General features: G+C 43.5%; 1 protein-coding gene across 1 annotated transcript in view; it reads left to right on the top strand.

Moving 5' to 3' along the window:
* Nucleotides 1–26594, top strand: part of GRM7 (glutamate metabotropic receptor 7) — a 2427639-nt gene that overhangs the window by 1321257 nt on the left and 1079788 nt on the right. The window contains exon 7 of the mRNA XM_069643494.1: nt 17325–17464. Coding sequence (XP_069499595.1) covers nt 17325–17464 — 140 coding nt within the window. The remainder of the gene's footprint in view (nt 1–17324; nt 17465–26594) is intronic.

Genomic DNA, 26594 nt, shown 5'->3' with positions numbered 1-26594 from the left:
TCAGGGTCCCCTACATGTGGCCCTGAGTGAACTATATATGGCCCCTAAAGCCAAAGATGAACATAATAAGATTGCCAGGATAGCGGCATATTTGTATCTATATATGGGAGCCATGCAGGACAAATGTGCTGAAGGCCAAGATCTGGCAAATAGGCAACAGATGACGTTAGAGAAGGCCCAATTTGATCTGGACTCTTCTGAGCAGAGGCTGCTCAGGAGCCAGGAGTCAGAAAAGGACATCAGACGTACATCACTAAAATAAAGGAGGATATGGATGTGCTGCAACAGGAAAAGGCGGACCAGGATACCAGATTTCTGGCCTTGCAGAAGGAGTACCAAGAAGGTTTGGACTCCCTACTGCAGAGCCAGAAAAAGCTGGAGCAACAATTAGATTTCAATAAGGCATGTGCCGAGCAGGTAATCACCCTGCACAGCCACCTAGATAGGGAGAAGGCAGAGAGCAATAAACTGATTTTGAAAGACCTGGATACCCAGGCAGAGTTTGACCAGGAGCGCCAGAAAGCTGGTGCCTTCCAAAGGCAAAGGGACGACCTGGCGGCACAGATGCAGGCTCTTAGTCAGGAAAGGGATACCTTAGGCCAGGAATTCTGCCACTTAAAAAGGAAAATGGAAGAAAATCACCTGGCCCTCCAGGGACTGGGTGACCTCCAAAAAGAACACCAGAACTTGTTAGAGCACACCAGGAGGGTGGAGGATGCTCTGGCAAGAAAGGAGCAGGCCAATAGGGACACAGCTCAGGAGGTAACCCTCCTGCAGCAGAGACTGGCCCAGTACTCCAGGACCAATCAGGAGGCACAGAGAGAAAATGAGGCTCTCTGTCAGTACAATGATAGGCTCCAGCAACAGGTAGCAATGCAGGAGAGACTGATAGAGTCTAGTAAGGCCTTAACTGAGGAACTGAAAGCGCAGGCTCTTGCATTGCAACAGGGAGCAGGGGCTGATAGAGACGAGGTGCGCTGGGAAAGGGAAACGCCTGAGCATAACCTCAGGAGCCCTGGTACCAGAGGCCTTCATCTCTCCCAGTCCCTGGACTCTGCCAACCCCATGTCCCCTCGCGCACATGAGCCCAGGGCCACGGAGATGGCAGATTACTATCCAGCTAGAAGTATGGGGCTCATAGGCCAGTACCTCCCAGGAATGGGGGGGCGGGCATCCGGGTATGGGCACCCAAGCACAGTGCAATTTAGTGGGGAACCCCAGGAGAGTAGGCCCATTAGGGCATCCTGAAAACCTCTGCCCAGTTAGGTCAGCGGGGGGGTACCCATTAAATACTGGCAGCAAGGAGGGGTCTGAAGACTTCTCTGAGCATTACAGGACACAGGAGACCAGGTCCCCACATTCAGGCTTGCAGAATCCGGGAAAACCTGGAAGATCAGACGGGCACCTCTGGGAGCAGCGCTTCTGAGTCGGAGGATGAATGGACCAGGGTTACCCGAACCAAAAGGGCCAATAAGTCAAAAAGGGCCTTGCTTAAGGACCCATTGAAACAAATAAATGCAATAAGGAGTGTCATCACGCCTTATCATAAGAACGCCAAGTATTTTGATTGGGAACACTTGGAGCTCTATGAGCAAATGATGGAGACTTTCCATTTGAAGGACAGCCAAAGCTGTATTCAATATGTAAAGTGGACCTTCTCACCAGAATACTCCAGTTTTTTTGCGGGGCTGGAGGATCAAAACCATTCAACGTGGTCCACATACAGGGCGGCCATCTTGAAATATTTTTCTGTGCACAGAAATCCTCAAGAGGCTCGCAAGGCAGCCTACAATTTGCAATGTGGGGAGGATCAGGCCCCACAAGAGTTTGTGCAAGAATTAAAGCGTGCTTTTGCGCAGACCACCAGAAGGGTGCGCACCGATAGCAGAGAATTTATCAATACGTTTTTCCATGCCTTTCGCAAATACATAATGACCCAGCTCATGAGAGATTTTCAGGAGAAAAGATCTTTAGACTGGGTCAATGAACAGGCGACCCGGATCTATGAGGTGCAGAAGCCCATCGAAAATAAAAATAATGCGCCGAAAAACCCCAAAACCAACAGCACCCCTGCTGCTGCCAAGGTGGCAGACGTAAAGGTTGCACCCATTTTAGATTTGGAGATGGGGGGGCCTAAAAACCTGCCTGCACCAAATAATTCACAGCCCAGAAGGCCCTCGGGCCAGTCACAGACAGGGAGTCGAGGAGGTAGTCCCACAAATGGGGTCCCCCGCCCCCCTGACTATGTAAGTCCCCGCTACAAGGGAAACCGACCAATCCTGGGTTATGTGTGGACTCCTCCAGCCCAAGGGGGGGGATCCAGCCAAGCACCTAACCCTGGGAACTTCCCTCCCAACTTCCAACAGGAGGGCATAAATTCTCCAAATCCTGGGCAGAACTTTTTCCCCAGGTATCCACCCAAATTCCAGCCCCAAAATCATTCATCCTTCTTTCCCCAATTCCCTGAGCCCATACAACCTAATCCGGGAGAGGGGAGGCCAAGGGTGGAGGGGCACCAAAATCTTCCCAACCAGGGGTACTACCAGAGAAGGGATAGCTACCCTTCCCGGGATCAGCCCAGGGGAGAAAATAGAGCCCCGTATCAGCCTAAGCGGGTTTCACAACTTGAGCGCCAGGTCCAAAATATGGCACGGGATCTGGGTCACATACTCAGGGCTCAACAGAACCCTCAGATGAGCTTGCCACCGCAGAATGCCCCCAACTCTGGACCTGGTGCTCCAGAACAATGACGGGGGCAGCACCCCGATAACCCACCAGTTCCCAGGGAGGAGGCACAAGGGGAAGGGGGGTGTAAAGCCTCGGAGGAAGCTTCCTTCCCAACTTGTAAACAGCCCCTGGAAAACCAGGAACCGGAAACAAAAACTCCTGCCCCTGAAAGCCTGCCTCCCAAGGAGCAGAGGGGGGTAGGAGAAACAAAGGACCCAAACAGACCCACTTTGTGGAGGAGGTACAGGTCTTCCAATTTGAGGGAGAGGGATCCTCAGAAGATCCCAGGAAAAGGATCTTCTCCTTCAGAGATGGGGGAACTCCTCCCAAGGAAAAATGGGTCCCAAGGGATTCCAATCCAGACTGGGGAGATGTGGAGACTGAGCTACCGCCGCCCATCATCTCATCCCAGAACTGACAATACCAAAATCCCAAGGGTGATGACTGCCTCCAAAATGGGTGGGGCGGCCCAGAACCGGAACCAGGAGAACCCACAATGGCTCTGATCTCCAGTTGCAAACTTTTTCTTTCTGATTCCCAAGGCTCTCCACAGAATTCTGCCCAAATCTCTTAGCTAGCAATGTTCAAAACCAGAAAGTTAGCCCACCAGTTGTCCAAAAATGTGCATTATCTGTGCACCCTTGAGGAGAAGGAGGGAAGATACTATGCCCCGGTACAAGTACAGGGGCAGGGTACAATTTTGGCACTGGTGGACACTGGATCCCAAGCTACCCTTCTGTCCAAAAGGGCCTTTGAGAAACTAAATGCAGGAAGGGGGGATAATTACCAAATTCCTCTCACCTCTCTTCCTGGACAACTGCAGAACTTTGACGGGAAGGAAATTCCCGTTGAGGGGACTGCAGACTTGGACATTAAAATTGGGCAACACAAGGTGAAACACCCGGTCATAGTAGTGACCGGGTGAGAAGGTTGTCACCCCTAATAGATTGTGTAAACAAGGTCCTCTGGACCCAGACTAGCCGACCAATAAAATTAAAACAGAGTGTCAACCATGTTAGTTTAAACGGCACCTGCCACATGGTTGAACAAAAATCTGACCAAGTAGAATTTCACTTCCAGAACAACCAAACTCCAGACATGACAGTAATAGCAGTAGGACAACAGACTGGTGATGGGCATCCTCTCTATTTCTGAAAATCAACCTTCCTTCCAGTTTAAGGTGGTATTCCACACTGGAAGGAAACACCCTGAATTTCTTTACTAATCCACAATCAGAAACTCCCACTCCTATAGTCCAGAAAGATGTGAAATCAGCTCAGAGCCTGGCTGGTATTCAGCAAATTGGAGAGCAGTTGTTCATCCCTGTCCAATTAAATGATGGGAAGGACTCTGTTCTCGCTCAAGTGTGTGTGAACAACGGTAAGAGCTTCATCAGTGAAGCCATGTTCCGCCAACTCCCAAAAGATCCAGCCATTCCCACATTCAAACTGATAGACGAATGGGAAATGGACCTGGAAGCACCTAATTCCAAACATCTCCTGCCAAGCAGGTGTATGCTCAAAATCTCCATTGGCAACAAGAGCATAGTCCATAATTGTTGGGTCGTGCGAGACGTCACTGCCGCCTTTTTCTTAGGCAGTGACATTCTCAATCGCTTTGCCATTAGTTTGGACCTAATAAACTCAAGAGTCTGTCACATGTCGGCTTGTCTTGGTCTAATTTTCCTCATTCAAAGGTTAACACTTTGGTTATTTTCGAGGTTCATGTTATTATAATATATGGAATTCATAACAGACATGAACCTCTAAAAAACCTATGAGACTGGGGAATCAGTATCAATCATGCATACGGAGCACATGAAGTTTCATCCTGCTGAGTTTGCTTCCATGAGAGCTACTGATGCTATTTATTTTATATTAGCACCCTGGCAGGTGGAGTCAGCCAATCAGATGGCTATCACACAGGTGTGAATGGGTGAATGGGTGATGATAGCCTGCGTTCCATGCCCCTTGACGACTAACTACCCCTGCTGACATCTTCCCCCAACCCTCTCTCCCCTACTACACCCAAGTGATTTTATTTCTGTGGTGGCAAGCTACGCTGCTGCTCCTTCCTCACAGCTCCCGAAGGCCACCATGGAAAGGGAAGATGGGCTCTGTACGCTCCACCTTCCCTTTCCATGGTGGCCATCTTGGCAAAGGGTTTTTCTTTGTTCAACAGGACAGCCGCAGAGTCCCGTTGAATGAAGAAAACCTTTATTTTTTTATGCACCCCAGGTTATTGCTTTGGCAACTCGGGTTACTAATAAACGTAACCCCCCGTTCCAAGTGCTGGAACGGGGGATAACGGGCTGAGCCCTCGTTATCAGCCCTCATTTTGCTTGGGACGATTACTTAGGTTGCCGGGCCGCCCCCACACCCATGCATTCCAGTCCTTGTAATGGGGGATTAACAGCATAATAAGGAGAATGTATAGCTGCAGGTCAATGTCTCAGACAGCCACTAGGACTTCGATTGAGTGAATCACATGTCAAGCATTAATGAAGTAGACTACATTGTTCTTTGGTAACATTTAGTTGGGTAAGCCTGCAATATTATGAACCATGTACATTGGAAGTAGTACACAATATATCAACAGTAGGATACGTTTTCAGAAAACCTTGGTTCATAACTTGCACCCAAAAAAGAGGTGACTAATTCACAACGTTCATTATGGGTTATTTTTAAAAGATTACAATAATGTGTCTGCTGCAAACAAATATTTTTTGCTTATATATTAAGGACTAATTCCAAAGTTAGGATTAATTCCAAACCTTCCAGCCATCACCTCTTTAGTTTTGTATAAGTCACCCTGAGTGGGATTGGTGTGTCCAGACGCCGGTCCCGAGCCCCAAGCTACTCCTCACCGGTGATGCCCAATGAGGCTGAAACATGTCCGTGGATGCTTGTTGTCTCGTGCAGAAGGGATGTGACCTAGCAGTTCAGGCTGGACTGCCCCTTTTGGGGTGGGACCAAGCCTGATCTGCATATGTTTTTTTCCCATCTGGCTTAGCAGGCTGAAAAACGATGGTCTGGAGGGTTGCCCAGAGCAATGCCAGAGGTTAGGATTAATTCCAAACCTTCTGGCTATCACCTCTTTTGATTTGCATATATATTAAGGAAACAGCCAACTGCAAATCATTTGTCATCTAGACACCTTTCCTTCTTTGAGAATCCATGACAGGAAAAATCTGACCTATGCCATTAACTTTATACTTTCTTTGATTTGAACATGTGCTGCCAAGAAAGAGGTTTGGCCTATTCAACTGAATGCTTCCAACATTTAATCAGTCTTAAATTGTCATGAGTTTAATCAGAATCTTCCATTTGAATCTATTACAATTTTGCCAAACCCAGCTCACTCTAATACAGTCAAGATTCAGGAAATCGGGATTCAGAGAAATACTTTGGCACAAGCGTGTTTGGATACCACGATTAATCAGTCTGCAACTAGAGTATTTTATTGTTAAATTATGTTCTTGAATATCCATTCTTTATTTGAATATTTGATGTTTGCGTCTACAAGGCAAAGGATTGGCATGCAATAAGCAACATGCATTATTTCAATACAGCCTGTCATTAGCAAACAACCTATGTAACTGCGAGCATCAAACAGACACTAATCCCAAGCACCACTCGCACCCATCCCCATCACACAGGCCTATATGAAAGAAATTCTTGATCTGTGTGCATCGTCAGCTTCAAATTCCCACACGTGGGCATTCATCATTTCAATCCGTGCCCAGTTTGGCTTATCTGTGGTCCAGCATTTAGCGAGAGTAGCTCAGCATGTCGGGTTGTGAAGCATCAGGTTCTTTCACACAATGGAACTGATTGTCATTCATTGCCTGTTCATCTTTTGCTGAATCCACAGGTTAAGTACAGTGTTGAATTTAATGTTCTTGCTGCAGTGGTAAACTGGGCAACCCAATGATATGATACGATATGCTATGATATGATATGATATGTCTATACACAATTTGTTTCAAAGCGCTTCAAGGCAAGGGAGGGAACAAGGAAAATACAATGACATTCGTACAGGCAGTGAACAGTAAGGATGTGAAATTAACTACCGTACTCGGCCTGATGACATTTCTGATAGTGCAAGAGCTAAGACATAGATAAGAACGGGAGGGGGAGAGTGGGAAGGAAATGGACACAGACAGGCAACTACCGTGCTAAGCCTGACAACATTTCTGGTAGAGCCAGAGAAAAACAAAAGGTGAGGGGAAGGGGTGCAGAAAGGGAGGGGAGGAACAAAACAAACGACTACCATACTCGGCTTGACAACATTTCAGATAGTGCAAGAGCTAAGACATAGATAACAAAGGGAGGGGGAGAGTGGGAAGGAAATGGAACAAGACAGGCGACTACCGTACTAGGCCTGATGACATTTCTGGTAGAGCCGGAGAAAAACAAAAGGTAAGGGAGAGGGGTGCAGAAAGGGAAATGAAGATGAATGGCAGATGAATTGTTTCTATTTACCTCCAGAGTTGTGCCACTTCTCTGCACTCCACCAACATATGAACAAAGCCCACCAACGGTAGACGACACACCCAAAAGTACATATTTTCCTGTAGACGCAATGTGTGCATCTTAAGTGGGGTCAATGCTTTAGGTATTGATGGCTTTTTGGCTGAAGCTTGTACATCACACACACCATAACTGGTTAAGCCTCATCACGAGTTGGGCACTAACCCCAGCGATATTACCGCCGCGGCTATTAGCCCTACCTTAGCACCGGATCACGGGTTTGGCTGAACGGTAAGTCCCCATTCCCCATTGGGCCGATTTAGGAATTTCCCATTCCCCATTGGGCCCAATAGGGAATGTTTGGCGCTATTACCATTGGCGGTATTACCATCGGCAGTAATAGCACCGAAAATCAGCAAAACCATGGCGGATTTGCCCCCAGCTCAGAGCTGGGGGTAAATCCGCCAAGCCCATGATTTGACAGACCCTTAAATGCAGCAGCAATAGTGTTTCCGCCGCATTTAAGGGTTACCATCAAACTCGTGATGAGGCCCAGTACTATGTTTTAAAATTGAGATCGTCTTTCATTGCATGGGGCTGTCAGCCAGTTTCTTAGGGACGAATCCGCTGCAGTGTAGGACATACATGAAGAACCCGTTATTCAAAGTTATCAGAGACTGACTGCTGACCCAACAATGTGTCTTATAGCAAAATCCCCAGCAATGATCTGACATTTAGGGAGTCGCTAAGCCCCAACGGCCTCACACCTCCCTAAATTGTGGATGATAGACCCACGGGTGCTATTTGAGGATCCCATCTCAGGTAATTAGACAGTAGCAGGAGGCCAGTTAAGGATGTTGTTGCCTTAAATATGAGAGCTTTCAACCCTGATAATCTGACATAATATGAACTGGTATTAGAAGGAATTCCCCATAAAGAGAAGTACTTTATGTGTCCCTAGATTAGGAGAGATTAAACAAGAAATGACACATTGAAGATAATTGAATACTGTGAGTGAGCACATACATCAAAGGAAATGCACCTTTGGGTTCTAGGAATCAAAAAATAGCTCACGCATTAGAGGCACAGGACAGTGTGTTCCCACAGTCGCTTGGTGAGTCCCCTCAGATATCAAAGTCACCTTACATTTTCCATCAGAAACTTCCTCTGTGAGTGCACTCAGACATCAGAGGCCTGTGCCATTTTGCTTTGGAACTTGCTTGGTGATTCCACGCAGACTTGAGAGGCACACCACGTTCTCCTGTTATAATTGTGGTACACACTGCTGCAGACACTGATGCTGTGTTTGTTTCCCTGCAGAACAAGCACAGAGAGCTCCTGCATGGACATGGCAGCACAATAAAGCATGCTTTCACTCTGCTTCCCTTGTAGTAAAACACCGGCAGGGACCAGAAACATGTTCCATATTCTTTCTACATCATTGGAAAACCATGGAGAATGCAGGAGAGGGAAAAGAAATCCAAAATGGTGGTTCAGCCTGTGAAAGGCTTGGAATAGTCTCAAAGCACAGACAGAGGAACTAAGAAGCCCCCCCCAAAGGGGAGAGCATCCCATAGATATTTAAACATGGTGTCTCACTTAGACATATGGGTTCTTTACGTCCCATCTGGAGTAGGAGCTCAGACTGAAAGGAAAAGCCATGAATGAGTTTGGGTGTAGAGTGGAGAGGGAGGAGGTTGAAAACTGGAGTCAAGGTGAGTTTTTATGAGGAGGCAGTTGAATTGAATATTGCAGTGGTGGTTGGTGACATTTTTAATTGGAGTTGGGTAAGAAAAATTGGGTAAAAGTCTAGACAGTTTACAATCAAGTATGGCTGTGTGGTTAACAATAATGGGATGGTGTTGGCAATTCAATTAACACCACTTTACCATTACTGCACCAATGTGCTGTGATTTTTTGTGGTAGGCAAAATCAGCAAAAATTACCCACCTTACCACCCAAACTCAAGGATTTAGAAAACAGAATCATCATTAACTATGAATCTGCAAAACAGTCGTATGAAGTCCACAAATGTAGAATAATACCACTGTGCCATAATTTATAATCCCATTGGTTTGACCGAGTGGCAGTAATGGCAAGCAATTTTCCTAATGAAGTGCAACGTTCTTAAATTCTCTACAGGGAGTTTGTAGGTCTCTTCAATTAACATAATCTGTGGTCATTCTGTTTGTATTTGAGTTAAGAGAGTGGGCAGTAGAACTATATTTTGTTTTGACGCTAGTGCAATACCTCTCCTTTAATACCACCTACTGATATAGCCCCACATCAACATTTGGGTTAATGAAACAGGCTGTTTTGGAAAACTGTAACTTAGTTAAAGAAAATATAAAAAAAATATTCCAAACAAAGGTAGTCACCAACTTTATGCAGTGTAACGGTTTATTGAGAAGCCACCCTCAACAACTCACGTAGTTTTACAACAAACTGTTTAACAGATTCCTTTTCTTTTAGCTCTATCTTAGACACATATCATGCCCCCTCAATCCCTCTCTTCTGAGCTAACAATGAGCCAAGAACCAGGCAGGTGTACGGGAAATATATTGGTATTTATTTAAATTAAAAGTAATAGAAATGAGCACACAAATGTTAAAAAAAACACTTTATCCGTGGCACAACACAATCAACTTCTCTCAGCATAAATACATCAAAAAAGTGAGTTAATAAGAACACAATCAAAATGTTTAACTTTCTGCAATAATTGCACTGATCAGTAACAAAGGTTCTTATGTAATGTTGTGCAATTTTTATTTTCCTGCAGGCTTAAACGGGTAGCAGTAGGATTTCAAGATTGGTGAAAATACATATGTCAATTATAATTTCACCCACACTTTTGGTTTAAAATAAACACATGGTGATTTATCACTTTGTTTTTCAGACCCCCCTTGCTTTGGTCAATGTTGGGAAGTCATAGAGAAAAATTGGAATGCTTTAAGGAATTCTGGATTTCAGACCCCCTTACTGAAAGGCCTGTGATGGGGAAGCTGAATAAAAAGGTTGGACTGATTTAAGAACAAAGACACACCTCTTCCTTAAAGAAGTCAGGGTCAACTGGAAAACAAAGATTACCCAATTAAAGTATAGGCTACAGTGGTCATGCGCACAATGGGAAGAGAACTTTGTTAATTTCAAATTTTAACAAAATTCACCCTGTAGTGTTCTGCCAAATGGGCAATTATTAAAATTAATATTTTTGGTTAAGTAGGCTAAGGATCCACACAGTATTGCCCCCCCCCCCACCCACTATAAAGGGAAGGTATTCAAGGCAAGCAGACTCCCACAACTTTTGGTTTCCATGGGCTCAGTTCTACTAGCATATCAAGCCTCTGTTTAAGGTTCAGGAAAGCTAGCTGCATCTCAGGACACTCTCAAAAGATCAGTCAGGGGTCTTTTCACTCCACTCCCAAAGATGGCCTCCCGCTCCCCACCAAAGGACCCAGTCAGCTTTGAGACCTTCCTAGAAATAGACAGCTCCATCCAGAGGCATTCTCATCAATCTCATCTGGTGTCTCCTCACAGCTGTGGATGGTAAGTTTCAGCAGCTTTCCTGATGGTATGTCACTTGTCTGCCTGTTCCTCTCCTTCTGCTTTGTCTGCGTCCCTTGTCTTAGAGCAGTCCCACTTACATAGCAGCAATGACACCACCAATTTTACAATCTTAGGAAAGTACCCTGTAATAAGCCCTGCCACTAGGATTGGACAGTATCCCTTCTCTCTTCTCCCAAACCCATCCTCAAATTCAGAATTCGCTTAGGGGTCTGGAGCAACATATGGCAAGTCCCATTTTCCATCGCCCTTTGTTCTCTTTTCCACTTTTTGGCAAACACAAGTTATGTATCACACCTTAATAATTTTGCTAGCAATTGCCATACTAAACATATTTTTGGCTTCTGCTAATCATTGGGAATTAGATAAGCTGACCGCCAAATCCGTATCATGTAGCACGGCCATGTGGCACCTTTCTGCCATTTCTATAACAAGCACAACTGTTATGAATATGTAAATTATTAAGCTAATTTAATGTTCCACTTGTCACCAACTCTCACATTTGGAACATGTTCAGATCAGCCAGAAACACATCTTAGATAGCCATTACAGTTCCATGAGTCACAAGTAGATGAAATCTAAATCCCTTAAATCACCTGGAAATTTCATTAAAAATGGTACAAAAATGAAATCAATACGCCTTATGATGCCTGAGAAAAAAGGCCTAAATGATAATAGCCCTTTTAAATAAATTGTGAATCTTCATGTGGGACAAACAGTCCTGCTCCTTTTTCCTGCCATTTGTTTTCACTGGGTCAGCTTGTACATTTACCCGTCTCCTTTTTTGTTGGAAGCTTGCTCTTTGAAGTGGGTGCCCCCATTTTCACACATACTAGTTGTGCTTCAGCCAAGGGTGACTTTTCCTGACGTACATGCTTTCAGAGCCAGCAGGTCTGGAGAATACTGAATTTCGATGCCTTTAGAAGGACATTTTTATTGTGGTTGGTCATTAGATGGGAGGTGTGACATCCTGGCTGGAAGTGGGTGATGTCCTTGTGAAGTTTTGCACACAGACAGCAAAAGGGTCTGGCTTGGGCTAACATTTTCCATGAAGACAAAGTGGCTCTTTAAATGTCACTGGAGTTTTGGTAGGTGAAACATAATATACATTGCTTTTGGTCAACCCGCACATCATGTTTTGTTTTCCTGAAATTATTCTGTGAACAGTGATATTTTTTCACTTTTCAGTTTTTTTAAACTGTTTTTATTTGCACACAAAGTTGCAGGCCGTTTTTTTTTTTTTCCAATGTTTAAAAATGCTGTTTATCATGTGACCGGGATCTTTTATTCCTCCTTCTTTTTTAAATTACAATTTAAAAAGTGCTATTGCCAGTCCGATAGCACAGCGAGTAGAGCACTCGCTTTGACAACTGTGCAGAGCCTGATGATGCAAGTAAGAATCCCAGCAGGCCCAAACTCAGCCTTTCATCCTTCCAAGGTCGTTTAAATGAGCACCACGCACCATAGGTAATAATAAACAGCGCTCAGATGCCTGAGGGTTTGTAACGCTATATAAATGCTAAATTATTATTGCAATGCTGTTTGTCTATTTGCAATAACAGGTAGGCCCCTTTCCACATGGTTCTTTAACTTTACTTGAAAAGCAAAAACAAATGCCAGGCCATTTTTGTTTCAGTGTTTAATATCTTGCCATTCATGTGAAACAGACTTCTGTTTGGGGCCTTTAAATGCACCACAGAGCAGAGAAGGTCATCAGATCACAGACCGCTAATGTACACAAATAGAACTGCCACACCTGCATTAATCTCAAACACAGGCAGCTCACTATGATCAATACTAACATACACTGCCACTCTTTCTATGATTGTTTTTTTCTAAGCAACACAATGAACTTACATAGCATTTTTATCAACCATTACACAACTGTTCATAGACTCTTCATTTTAATACCACCGCGAGTATGGTATCAGAGAACGTTACTTGGACAAGTGATATTTATATGCACATATTCACCCCACATATTATTATCCCACTGTATCGTACTCAATATATCAACCTCCGAAGGATGACAGGCTGAGCTGGCACTGCCTGGATTTGAACCTCCATCATCAAGTTGCGCTCAGATGTCAGAATGAGTGCTCAGCTCGCTGTGCTATCTGACTGGCTAACCCATTTGGTATAGCAAAAATTACATTCCAATATTGTGTTGTTTATATTCAGATATAACACCAAGGCCACAACATTGTGCTTCTTACGCTGAAAGCTATCTTAATTGACTTGGGCAGCGTGTTCTCCAGCAACAATAGAATTATCTTCGTACACGCTGCCACATTGATATGCAAGTTGTATTCTGAGAGTGTGTTGTGTGACAAAGCAGAGTTACACCACTTCTCTGAACAGTGAATACCAAAAAAAGGGCTTCCTTACAACCTTGGAGGTAAAGCTAAAACTGGCGGTATTTCAGAAATAGCACCCATTTTACCACCCACTTCCTTGCAAGCATAATGGTCCATGGTATACACCTCTAGCGGTATTCCAAGTTGGCATCCTGCCTAGAAGTTCCAACACCGTTTATGGTCGTTCCGAGCATGAAATGTTTTCCTCAATCACAGTGTGTGTTTAGTGCTTCCCTCCATCACAGGCCGTGGATAATCACAAATATTCAATGGCGAAAGTTTCAAGGCAAAAATAATCAAATGGCAATGCTCAGTTTTCACAATGTTTCCCTCTACACTTTCTTTTCCAACCTTTATTCACTTTGTAGAGTATGGACTTCTACAGTCTCGGTTTAAATCATAGTTTCAATGTATCATTTGACAGTTGTTTTATTGTTCTCATTTCATCAGATCTGCTATCTATGCAGAATTCCTCCTCCAAGTTCACTTAAGTATTCACCACCCTGGCCCTCATTTTTCTCATTGTTTGCCTCTTTGCACATACTTAACCTGTTTTATTATGTGGTTTGTAACTGCGTTATATGCTTTAAGTCGCCATATTTTCTATCCGTATAGGGTTTGAAGGGTTGTTTAGTGTGTTATGTTAATGTTAATGTTAAAGGATATTTGTACTGTGCACTATCACCACCGGAGTGGTCCCCTGGTGCTCTGGCAGCTCTGAAAAAGGGAAAGGGGGGTTGGTTAGTGGGAATGAGTTGGAAGAGTGCAAGATAGCAGTGATGTGCTGTTGGCAGCCTCAGCCCGGTGGGTCCGTTGGCTGGGCTTGGGTGTTTTACGGTCGGTGGTCGTTGGGTACTGTTGTGCAAGTCTATGTGCGGTTTGTTTTGTTGTTGCAGTGTAGTGAAGTTTGTGCGGATTGATGCGTTTTAGGCTTGTGGTTGTGTTTGGTAAGAGTTTGAGAGGTGTATGCAGAGCAATGAGATTGTTAGTGGATTGATTAGTTGGCATTGCTGTACTTGCAACTATGTCTAGGTGTGACGCTTGCCAATTTTCAAAATTCTGTCTCGATATGAAACCCAGCTAGTGATCATGATACCATTCAGGTGTTGCACTTGTCATCATTCACAGTTTCATTTAAGTGTTCTAACATTCCCAATCCTGTCCAGAGGCGACACAGGCTAAAGTTAAGAACTCCTAAGTGTGGCACATGCTAACACTCATAATCCTGTCTAGATGTGAGGCAAGCTAGGGTTAAGGATTCCATCTAGGTGTGGCACATGCTAACATTCACATTTCTATCTAAGTGCGACGCAGGCTAATCTTGACCGTTCTTTATAGGTGTGGCATTAGTTAACATTTGGCTAGTATGTTAGTGCGTAATGCAATGAATTAGGCTGGTGGTCCCAAATCTCTTTAAGTATGCAAGTTGTAATTCTGTGGCAGTCTATGTTATGGAGAGGTAAGGTAGAGTGGTGAGGGCTTTCTGGAGTAGAGTAAATTACGCTACACCCCACCCATGCCACACTTATGGTTTTGTTGGTGTCTGTTGGCCACTGCAATTGATAACTGCTGGGCTGCGGTGGCTCGAGACATGACATGTCAATGTTATGGTATGTAGCACTAGCTACAATGAGAGTTGCCTTTGCATGTTTCATTTTGTGCCTTCTAAAATGATATTACATAACTCAGTACATCATTCGTGGCAAGCGCTGCAGCCTAAACAGCTCTGGAAATGTTAACGAGAATTGTCATTCACATGTTTCACAATACTTCTTTAACTAGCATTGCGTGAAACATTGATAGACATAACTGCTGTATTAAATAGCACCCCTTTCGAACTGTACAGGACTCGACAAACTGACTTGTTACATTAAGCAAAACATACAATGTATAGCAAAATGATGTAGTTTAAACTAGAGCCTTGTGGCAAGCCATCGACGATTCCTTTAACGATGGAGCAATATCCAGCATTCCTGCTGTGGATGTGTCAGAGATTAATCAACGACATACTTGATTTTTAAAACAAAACACAATAAAAACACCCAGTTGCATTGTGTAGAACTGTGCATTTTAGGGGGACAGCAAGTAAGATTTACAAAGGAATATGTTTAAGAGAGCACAATATTGGCTTCCTTTTGCCAACCTAAGTTGATCCAGAACTCAAGAGCTTTAGGTCTGAGCGACATTGACTCCCAGGAAATTAAATCGGGGAGCATTTCCGTTTTCCTGCTTCCTGTCACAAAGCAGTTTTTTCTTCATGCCTCTTTCACCCAATCTGAGGAATAGTTGTACGTATGTCAGGTGGCCTATTAAGTTACCAAACTTGATAGACACAAGTAACCCATTATTTTAAGAAAAGGAGAGTCTCGAGGTTATAGCGTTGAGTACAAGATGCGGGCAGCTGTGAGCCCTGTGTGGGATAGTCATTTGGAATTTTTAGAAAATGGAGAGAGGATGGCAAATGCTAGAAAAGTCATTTATTTCATGTATATAAACTCTTCATGATTCTGCTCTCTCCCATACCTTCTGGGATCTTCACGTTGGGCTCTATTTTCTCCTAAGAACTACACTTGCCTTGTGTTGGTCTTTGACGACTTCGGTCAGCTTCTGGATCACTGCGGCGGCTCCATAGCCTTTGGCTCTTTGCAGTATGATCACCTGTTACAGACAGCATAGTCCACCTCCTCCTGGCTCCTTGAGACAATGCTATTTCCTCGCCAGCTTCTTGCAGAGTCTTGTGTCAGACTTGTAGAGATGGTGTCCCGGTCTCCAGCCCTTTGTATCTCACATGCCGAACAGTGTCCATGAATGCTGTTGCTCCTGTGACTGCTCAACATCATGTCAAGTCCCTTTTCTGTTTTTGAAGCCTTTACATGTGTGCATCTTCCTAGAAGGCTAAAATGCTCCTCTGAGTTTACGGAAGTGTTCTTCCTGTATCCGTACATCCTCTTTGTGTCAGTACCTACCTCCCAAGTACTCTTCTTCATCTCTGGAGTCAGTAAATGGTATAACGCCACCATAGCAAATGGCAGTGCTAGCAAATGGAGATTGGTTAAAAGTTGCTAAAGGTTCTGGGCAGGTTAGCGACGTTGTGCCTAATTCTACCCAGGTGTTTGTCCTTCTCCTCAGGGTAGAATCCCTCCCCATGAGATCCTCCTGCATTGTGCCAGGCCCAGAGGGACAGTCAGGTAGCGGCCTCACCTCTCTGGTCTCATGGAGAGCTCCCCCTAAGAGAGACTTGACAAGAGCAAGTGTATCATCACATAACATATTTTGAGGCCCTTTGTCCTGTTTCTGGTTGCTATACCTCAATTTGATATTCTGGATCTGGCTAATCCTTTATCATGTCCTTTATCTTTGTGCCTGATTCTAGTGTGCTTTTTCTTCCTACATTACCATTCTAAAATGGATTACAAACTATTCCAACCCCCTCAATACTCTTATTGGAGTGCCTCTGACTTGGAAGAGCCCTAAACAGTAAGTGATATCTTCAAATGAATAGTCTCTACTGGCGATTCATGTTGGAATTATCAAGGTAGACATGTGATATGTGTATTGAGGACTCTGCTTATAACAGAACATTGACACATGTTCAGTATCTGATGTTTTGTGTAGATCAACAGCTGTGTAACATCACAGCTTTTGCCAACTTTTAGTGAAACTGTTAATGAACAAATTACCAAATAAATGATGAACATGTTTCAACAACAAACCACTGGTTTGTTAGTTTGTTCCTGATGATAGTTAATATGTTAAAATAAACTTTAGTATTTTCCAGAACACATTGAAAGTTGAAAGGCTACTGCCATTGCAATGCAAAGCCTAATATCCACAGGAATGCATTAGTCATGGTTAAGAATCCAGACATCACTCGCACCAACCATGGACTGCTTTTGACATTTTACTTGATGTGGCAGATACCATCGCAAATGGTAGATCATGTGATTAAGGGCCTGATTCATGGAAGTGTTTTATAATGGCATAATCCCCTATGAAAACCTCCCATGAATCCGGCCCTCAATGTCAATTTAAAAATAAAAGCAGCAGCCAGTGTTGAAAAATATTTGTTGTAGTTAGTCATGTGCCCAGGATAAAGACATGCAGTTGATTAAATACATGTTTTTTGTTTGAATCCTTTGTCATGTTTGCCCTAACCCGCAAGTGAGCTAAAAATTGTCTTTATTGTTTTCCCTTCCTTTCTCAGGCAGTGCTGGCACTCCAGTAATATTTAATAAAAATGGCGATGCTCCTGGGCGTTACAATATATTCCAGTACCAAATCACCAACAGCACCATGCCAGGATACCACCTGGTTGGCCAATGGACTGATGACCTGCAGCTGAGTGTAAGTGGATGAATATATTCTATTTCTTACTGACAATCAACAAGGTTAGGACAACACGGGTTTTGGCGGTTTTACTGACTGAATTATCAAACACAACGGTGTCTGGATATATGTGTGTAATGTTTTATGAGCAGTATTTTACTGTGATCAGATGCTAAACGTTTTTTTCAGTCATGCAGCATTTAGTATCTGTGTACTACACAAGTCAACATTATCTGGGACTAGAACATAGTTGACTAATACTGTCTTATTTTGCCAGAACAAAAAGGCCAACAATTGAGCTGCAGAGCTCTGGGTATACTTGAGCACATGGCCAGGTGGGGATTTTAGAACGCTTTGTTTTTTTAAAAATATTTATGAAGACTTGGTAAGCTCTTGTCCAAGTGAGATGACACCTAGGTCTACACACCCTGCCCTCTGCACCCTACCTTGGACTTGGTGATCTGCTCCCCGGGTTGCTTTTAGATCCCCTGCTGCCATTTGCCCACACTTGCCCTCCCGTTAGTTCCCTGCTCCCTTATTCTATGCTTCCACCATGATGTTCTTCTTCCTGTGATTGTAAAGGGATATGTTGCTTCCTGAAGCTAAGTTCAGGCTCAGTAAATACAATAATAATAATAATAAGTATTATTATTATTATTATTATTATTATTATTAGTGATAATAATAATAATAATAATAATAATAATAATAATAATAATAATAATAATAATAATAATAATAATAATAATAATGATAATAATAATACTCATCATCATAATCAACATAATAAGGCAATAGACATGTCTGCACAGATGATTTCAATGTAGTCTATGTTGGGTCTCTCAGCACATGAACATGATAACTTTAGCAGATTCAGAGTGTGGGTGTGCAACCTCTTTTTTTCTATGAATTGGTGATCTCATATATCAGACACCCTGAAATGGTTGCCCTGGATTGCTGTAGCAAGACACCTTACATTTAAGGTACCAGGCTAAGCACATCAAGCATGCCTTGATATTGTTTACAATGTCCTAATACATATATCCCAGACATGCACAGACAAGTGTGGTCTGTTTTCCACAGATCTGCACAGGCCTGTGGTTCCCCACTGTCATTGTCAACACACTGCTGTTCATTTATGTATTTATGTATGTATACGTTTTTTATAGAGCGCACAAGTACAGTGAGGATCAGTTATTGGGTTTTTTTACAAAGGGCCTCCAACCTGAATCATTGCCAACATTCAGGATGTACGATGTTTCCTATTTTTCATAGAAGGTTTTCACAGGGATTATCAGCAAGGCTTCTCTGGAAGCAAAATGGCCTTCATGTCTTTCAACCTAGCCATTGCCACCCAGTGAGTGTAAACTAACTCTAAGGCATGGTCACGCTTTGTTCTTTATTGTAATCTTACAGACACCAATACTGGAAGAGACTGATCTTGAGATGGGCCACAGTTAGGAAGGAATTCCTCTCATATTCTAGGAGTCATCCCAAGGTTAGTCAGGGAAGGATATAGGACTCCTTCCCTATATAGGAATATTGAACATCATTTAAATGGTTCTGCCATCTCAGGACTTCAGATCAGAATGGTGCATCCGTTCAAACTTTCAGCAACCACTAAATCACTGCTATTGATCATTTTATTTATTTATTTTATTTATTTATTTGATGAAAGTTACAGAGAAAACGATGCCTTTTTGGCACAAAATGCTTTGAAAACTGTGTAACCCTGATTTAGAGAGTGGAGAACCAGTGTCCTTAACAATAGGTGAGAGGATGTCGATATAGAAGAAGAGATGATGCAGGGGAGGTAGAAACGTGAACCAGGGACAACAACATTAGTCTATGACATAGAAACAGGATAGCGGAGGAAGTGCTACGTTTTAGGATGAATAGGTGAATGATAAGTTCTGTGGGGATCTCATAGAAAGGCAGGGGTAGAGAACAGTGAGATGTGTTGGCATAGAATGCTATGCAAGCAGATCTACAGAAAGGAGGTGAGCTAGGCAGTTAGATTTAAATACACATAGAGTGGGAATTATGCAGCGAAGGAGAGCAAGAGTATTCAAGAGTAAGGGAGTGAGGAGAGGAAGAGAGCAGAAACCAGAGGGGGGGGGGCAAGAGGCATGAGAGGTGGTCAGGAGGTGAATCGAGGATGATCATAGGGAGCGAGGGAGAGACTAAGGAGTGATAAGGGCTGATAGGAAGGGTGGGGAAAGTCCTTGTAAAGTTTTGAAGAAGAATATGAGTTTATACATTGCCCTCTGTCTCATAGATAACCAGCTTAACTGATGAAGGTGCAGGTGTAGCAGGGAAGGTTAAAGAGTAGGCTGGCATAGTAGGCAGATCAAGAGATTACTAAAGCGGAGATTACCGGCCCAGCTTTGAAGGGAAGAAGACATCTTATTTTTTCTGATGTTGAAGAGATTGTCTGGCCACAGTGTCAGATTGGGAGATGAAGAACGAGAAGTTGTGGGATGGATTGAAGATGGCACCAAGGTTGCAAGCAGAAGCAGGGTAGATGAGGCAGCCAGGACAGAGAAATTGATGAGGGGGAGAAGCAGATATAGCCTTTTTGGATGGGAAGTAGAGAACTCCATTTTAGTGGAGTTGAGCATGAATGATTGAGATGCCATCCAGTTTTTGATGACAGAGAGACAGTTAGACATTTATTACCATAGCTCTTCAAATGAGGAGGGAAAGGAAAAGATCTGGCTTTCATAGCAGCGAAGTGATGGGAGAAGGCAGAGGAGAAGACTAGGGGGCCAAGAGCAGAGTTATAGAGAGAGAAGGGAAGTGGACCCTTTGGGGCAAACCAACAGTAAGGGAGGTGAATGGGGAGGTAGGGCTGTCCCACGACACCTTAATGTTTTCGGGGCAAGGCGTGAAGAAAACCAATTAAGAGCTTGTTGCGGATGCCTAGGCGAGACAGTGGTGTGAGAAGGTCAGAATGTTTGAAGTAATAGAAGGCAGATTTAGAAGAATAACAATAGATGAACTGTAAACATGACAAGCATAAGTGATATAATTGCTGACATTGTGTAGATATGACTCAGTGGAGTGTAGGGGTTGGAAGCTAGATTGAAAAGGAAACCAGAGGTTTTGGGTGTCAAAGAACTCAGTGAGCTGGTTGAAAACGACATGCTCTAGGATTTTGAAATAGTGTGGTAAAAGTGTGACAGGACATAGGTGGCCGGACAGTTAGGATCTAAGCCATGTTTATTAAGGATAGCTGACTTGTGACAAAGTTAAGAGAAGCGTTGAAGAGGGAAGTAGGATATGGATCACCGCTGGGAGCTATGAGCTATGATCTTCACTATGTGTAGGGATAGAGGGCTGCTGTGGATACATGAACGGTTAGCCCTGGGGAGAAGGTCAGGAATCTCGTCAGGGTTAGTGGGGGCAAAGTAAAACATTGTTGCAGGAGATGATGGTCGAGGTGGCAGAGAAAAGTGATCAGGTAGGAGGTAATTTGTGTTTTGAATTTTGGACATTTATAAAGCAAAGTTAGGAGGATGGTCGTTAGCTGAAAGAATATGTTGACGCTTTGCAATTGAGAAACTTGAGTTGAAATGTTATTGGTGGTGCCTACATTGATAGGATTGAGATGAAATCAGATAGAGATAGAAGTCATGTTTGGCTAAGAGCAAAGGAGTAGGTTTGAAGGGCAGTCAGGTAGAGTTAGATATCTGAGGAGTGTCTAGATCTTTTCCAGGTGTGAAGGTTTTTCCTCATTGTTCTTTATAGGGTGTGTATTGTAGTTGTAATCCAAGGACATGTAAGAGAGGGTTTATGAGTGAATGTAGTAAGAGGGAAGTGAAAGAAGAAAAGACATTTATTAAAGGGGTTATCAGTGGATTGAACAGTGAGTTGTACATTGGAAGAAGGAGGGATGAGTAGGTCAGATCGTTTGATAAGGAATTTGGAGGAGGGAAAATTGCACTTGATGATGGAAGTGGTAAATGGAAAGAGCAGGGAGGAAGTAGTACTGGAGATATTAAAGGCAGAGAGTTGGGACACAATGAAAATAAAGTCAAGGGAGTTACCATTTGAATGAGTGGGCAGAGAGCTAATAGAAGAGAGTGAGTGGTTAAGACAACAAGAGCTAAAGCCATTGGATTGAGAAGTGGAGAGAGAGGGGAGGTTAAAGTCACCAGTGACAAAGATGTGAGGATGTGAAGGGTCAATTAGTTAGGAGAGTTTTTCAGTAAATTGAACAGAGGAATCAGGTGGGCGACTGATAGATATAATATAAATGTCATAGGCAGCAGTGATTATGGAGCATATACGAAGAGAGAGAAATAGCGGGAAAGAGGAGAGTAAGAGAGATAGGAAGTTGGAAGACACAAACATTCCTAGATCTCAACACCTACCAGTTGGGTGGGGAAAATGGGTGAATGTGTCAGCAGGGTCATGTGGGGAGCCAGGGTTGCAGAGTCTGAGGGATAAATCCAGGTTTCTGTAAATGTAATGAGTCAAGAGAGGGACAATGGGAGAGAAGTAAGTCAGAGATAAAGGAAGTCTTGTAACAGATTGTGCATTCCAAAGAGCAATATAAAGAGAATGAAATGAAGCTTCATAATGATGTTGACCATACGCCAACATTGCCAGGCTATTCTATTGGAAAAGACAGGGGTGTGGATTGCTAGCAGACATCACTACTGTATCCATGCTGAACTTCTCTTGGCTTTCAGTGCTCATGCTTTCCAGGGCAGGCCAGGCCAAGGCACCGATCAATATGTCTGAGTATTATTTTCTTTCACACAAATGAAACATAGTTTGGCTGTGCAACTCACACTATACTTTCAACAAAGGAGTCCCTCTTGGCATGCTATGGAAGGAATCTCATTACCTGTTATGGAGGTAAACTGCCAACAGTCATGTGAGCACACAGTTACCTACGCAAGGGAACTCACAAAGGGGACAGATTATCTCTGAGGCACCCTAATCCTGAAAGATCAAGGCGTCCCTCATGAGGTCTCAGTTGTGTCATCAGGGAAACCGGTAGTAAATCAGTTTGACGGAAAATACAGAACAACTCTCTGGAAGTACTGTTTAGGATGTGCATACTAACTTTAGGCAAACTTTGCCTTATGTCAAACTGATTTAAACTTTGTCAAACTTTGTCATATGTCTTAATTCCCTTAGTTGACTGAGTCAAACATCTGATGAATACTGCAATCTTTTTATTTTTCAACAATATGTTTTGGAGGAAGAGACATAATAACCATGCGTTATTGTTTTCCTTCAAACTAATCATGTACTTCTGTACACAAGGTCTAGTTTCTGAAGCCTATATACTACTTTATTGTGTACAACTTTTAGAGTGCAGTAATCTACTATATATATATATGTATTCTACTTTGCCTGATAGTGATACAGTCTAGGTTGCCATTGTTAGACAGAATCGTGGGCAGTTCCCTTAGGGAGCACTACACAAGATTAAGGCTACAGGTGAGAGCAATAAATCCCCTTTGGTATCAGTCTGTACCACAACGATTTAGTTGGTAGCTGTGGCTGAGCAGTCATACTTATCTCAACAGGGAGATGAGCAGTATTCAGGGTTTACTCAATAGCCCTACAGTACTATGCCACAGGGAATCAATGACCAAAGCTTGGTATTAGAAAGTAGTTATATATTTATTTTATACACTTCTAATAAAACACATGTATCACAGTCATCAAGCAAGTTAAATTAAGTCAAAGGAAACATATACACACTCCCAAGTTAAATTGTAGACCAAGTGAACCAGAGTGAAAACTGAGCACAATGGCACAGTGAAAACTACACACTACTCTAACAATTCCTTACAAGGGTGGGAAAGCACAAGTTATTTAGAAATAGTTTCCTACACACCCTAGCAACACTTCCCATAGGTTTGTGGACCAGTTCAAGCAAGACAGTGCATCAGTATAGGCTACTTAACTGAAAACTGAGCAAAATGGCATTACACAAGGTTTAACAATGGGAAGGAATGAGTAGTTGTAGGTATTAGGTGCACCACACAATTCTAGATGAAAATCGATCTAAAGAAGGCAGATCTAACAAATGTAACCAGAGTCAGTAGGCCTGTGCCAAAGTCAGTTGGTACAGGGCAAAGGCCCAGGAGCAAAATGTTCTCTAAGCTGCAGTCAAGTCTTTGGTTAACAATTTTGAAAAGGTGGTTGCAGAAGCTGAAAAGACAATGTTAAGAGAGAGGGGTGGCCAACCCAACAGGTAGGTAAAGGATTAAAAACACCTTCAGTGCTACCACAAAGAAAACGAATGTACCTTTAAATGGAGAAGTGGCTCCTGCAAGGCTCCTGGTAGTTCCTGTAGTTCCTGTAGTTCAGGTGATCCAGCAGAGGAAGAGAGGCTCTTGTCGTGGAGGAAGGTTCGAGTTACTGCACTACCCAGGGATGAAACCAGCTGCGGTGCTGCCCGATGAATAAAAGGTATGCTGCTTAAATCACGGTCTGGGTGAACTGGTGCCTGGCTATCTGGCCTCTGAGTACTGGGTAAGGAAAGGCGATTGGCAAGCTGGTTGGTCCCACCAGCTCAAGGGAAGAAGGCTCTTGCAGAGGAAGATCTTCTCTGGTCGTGTGGATAAAAGTGGTGAGACGCTGCAGCAGGGCTTCACCGGTGGTTCAGTCATTGCAGATGTCTTTGGGTTCTCTCCTCTTCGGCTTCTTAGTTCCAGTGGAGACGTCTTGCTCTTCCAGTCCTCAGGAGCCTGCTTTTATGCAAAAAGATCCCCATTCATACAGCCAAGCTGTCACTCACACAGTGGAGTGGTCATCTTGGCGGGAGACCCTCCAGCCTATCAGGGTAGAGTGCGCCATGGGTTGCTGAGTTAACCCTGTCCAGGGGTCCTACTCCCCCTCCACACAATGGACCCACCCCAGACTCAGTGATGGCAAAAGGAGGGCTTCTTGGCAGAAGCCTGCCAAAAGGACAAACAAAGGATCCCCGACCTGGGTTAGGAGTTTAGAGAAAGACACGAGAAAGAAGTTATATTAAAGTTCTGGCAATAAAAACCTACCGGAGTAACGTTAATATTAAAATACACCGGCGGTATGTTAGAGGCTGTCAGAAAAAAGTGGTAGCCTCGAACAATGGGAAATCCCATAGGGAAATATTTGTGGTCGAATATTTACGGTAGTAACCACTGACAGCAGCCAGAAACTTTTTAGAGAGGGACTGTATGGTACAGTAGTCAGTCCCAGGGTATGGAGTCTATGTTTGGGGTCGCTACGACACCCCTATGTCCCTGCACTGAGGGTGTTTTGTAACACATGTAAGTAAAGATGGTTAATACGGAGTGAGAAAATCCCATAGACATTACACACAAAAATAGCCTAGAACACACATAGCACAAAGTGCCTAAGATTGGGAAAAAGAGTCTCACTTTAAGCAGGAAAAAGAAACAAACCCTTCAAATCCAGAAAAGCTGCTCGGGGATTCTCTAGGTAAGGGAAATTAGCCATAGAAGGAGAATTCTCCCTAACAGCCATCAGTTATACTTTTAGAATATATTTTTCGGTGACAGTTGTACTTGGTATCCAAGTGATCTAATTCAATCTGACTATTCCTGCATCGGAGTTGTTTACTTGTGAGACAATGGAATATTATGTTGTATTCCTTACGGCAGCTCTAACCAACCATCTATTATTCATGCACTTCTTGAGTGTTTTATAATTCTGATTCTTCACAGTCTGTTTTTATTTCAGGGTAATGCTGTGCATAGGCTCTAGTTTCAAACTTGATTTGCCTTTAAAGAAAATTATCATAACGAATATGTGTTACGCCAAAGTTTGGTCACTAATGAGTACCTGTACAATCCTAGGTGTATGATTGTGGCATATGTTACTCTGGAACTTGTAAAGTTGTAGTTCAGATTTGCTCAGAGACGTCATTTCGCCAAAATGCCAGGGCTAGCGGAAGTGACATCACAGTGCCACACCCCCAAGAGTGACATCACGGGAAGTGATGTCATTTGACCACACCCCCACAGGAAGTGATGTCATTAGACCACACCCCACCGGAAGTGATTTCATGTGACCACGCCCCTCCACATGACATCACACATGACATCACAGGAAGTGTTTCATACAAGAATGGATCATCATATGTAGCAGTGTCAAGGTCCATGTTGCCACGTGAAGTGTATGAACCCCAATCCCCTCTTTATGTGGATCTGCCCAGTTATTTCAACCGGACTACATTCTGGGGGGACAGGGACGGATAGGCTGGCATGGGGATAGGGGAAAGCCATGATAAAAGGGGAGAGGGAGAATATTTCACCAGAAAACATGTATGGCATCCTTTAGATTTTAATGATTCTTCTTCTTGTGTTATTTTGGCTGCCAAAAGATTACTTCAAAATGTGTTCAAGGCATACAGTGCATTACTGAGTGATACAAACGTCAGTACCAAAAGCCTCATCAGTCCTGTCCCCATATTTTATGGGGGAAAAAATCCTGGCTGCATTTTGCATTACTCCCACGCTCACCAACACTCTTTATACGCCTAGGTTTCTGTTCCTACATGTTCATTCTCCTCCACACCCCGCACCTCTCGATAATGGTACACATTCCAACAATTAGTACGATTGTATAGATTTTGGGATAATGCCCAACAGTTGCTCTTCCTCCACTCTGATCATAAGACTTCAAATGTAGTTTCTTACCAGATTGAGCCGAACAGTGGCTTGACAGACATGCCGGTGCTGCTGTTTCAATGGCATGAAAGGTGAAGATTCTGACTCGAAGGCAGGTTGTTGCTTAGGTGACTGGAAACCAGAGGAGAGGTCTGTGAGTGTTCAATGGCAAGAGATCAAGAAGACACAGAACTCTGGTAGTGGAGCTGCAGGTGTTTGGCAGAGAAGAGGCTGCAAGTATGGCAGGTGCTGTTTTGAGGTCACAGAACTCTGGTAGTGGAGCTGCAGGTGTTTGGCAGAGAAGAGGCTGCAAGTATGGCAGGTGCTGTTTTGAGGTCACAGACCTCTGGTAGTGGAGCTGCAGGTGTTTGGCAGAGAAGAGGTTGCACGTATGGCAAGTGCTGTTTTGAGGTCACAGAATACTGACTGTGATGCCGATGGTGCCGGGCTGGTTTTCACAGATGACACTGACTGGGTGTGTCTCATCATTGCTTGGGTGACTACAA

Source organism: Ambystoma mexicanum, chromosome 2p (genome assembly GCF_040938575.1).
Source record: "Ambystoma mexicanum isolate Mex_15411 chromosome 2p, UKY_AmexF1_1, whole genome shotgun sequence".
In the NCBI taxonomy this organism is placed as follows: Eukaryota; Metazoa; Chordata; class Amphibia; order Caudata; family Ambystomatidae; genus Ambystoma; species Ambystoma mexicanum.
The sequence above is the reverse complement of the archived record's forward strand: the minus strand, read 5'-3'. Positions and strand labels throughout refer to the sequence as shown.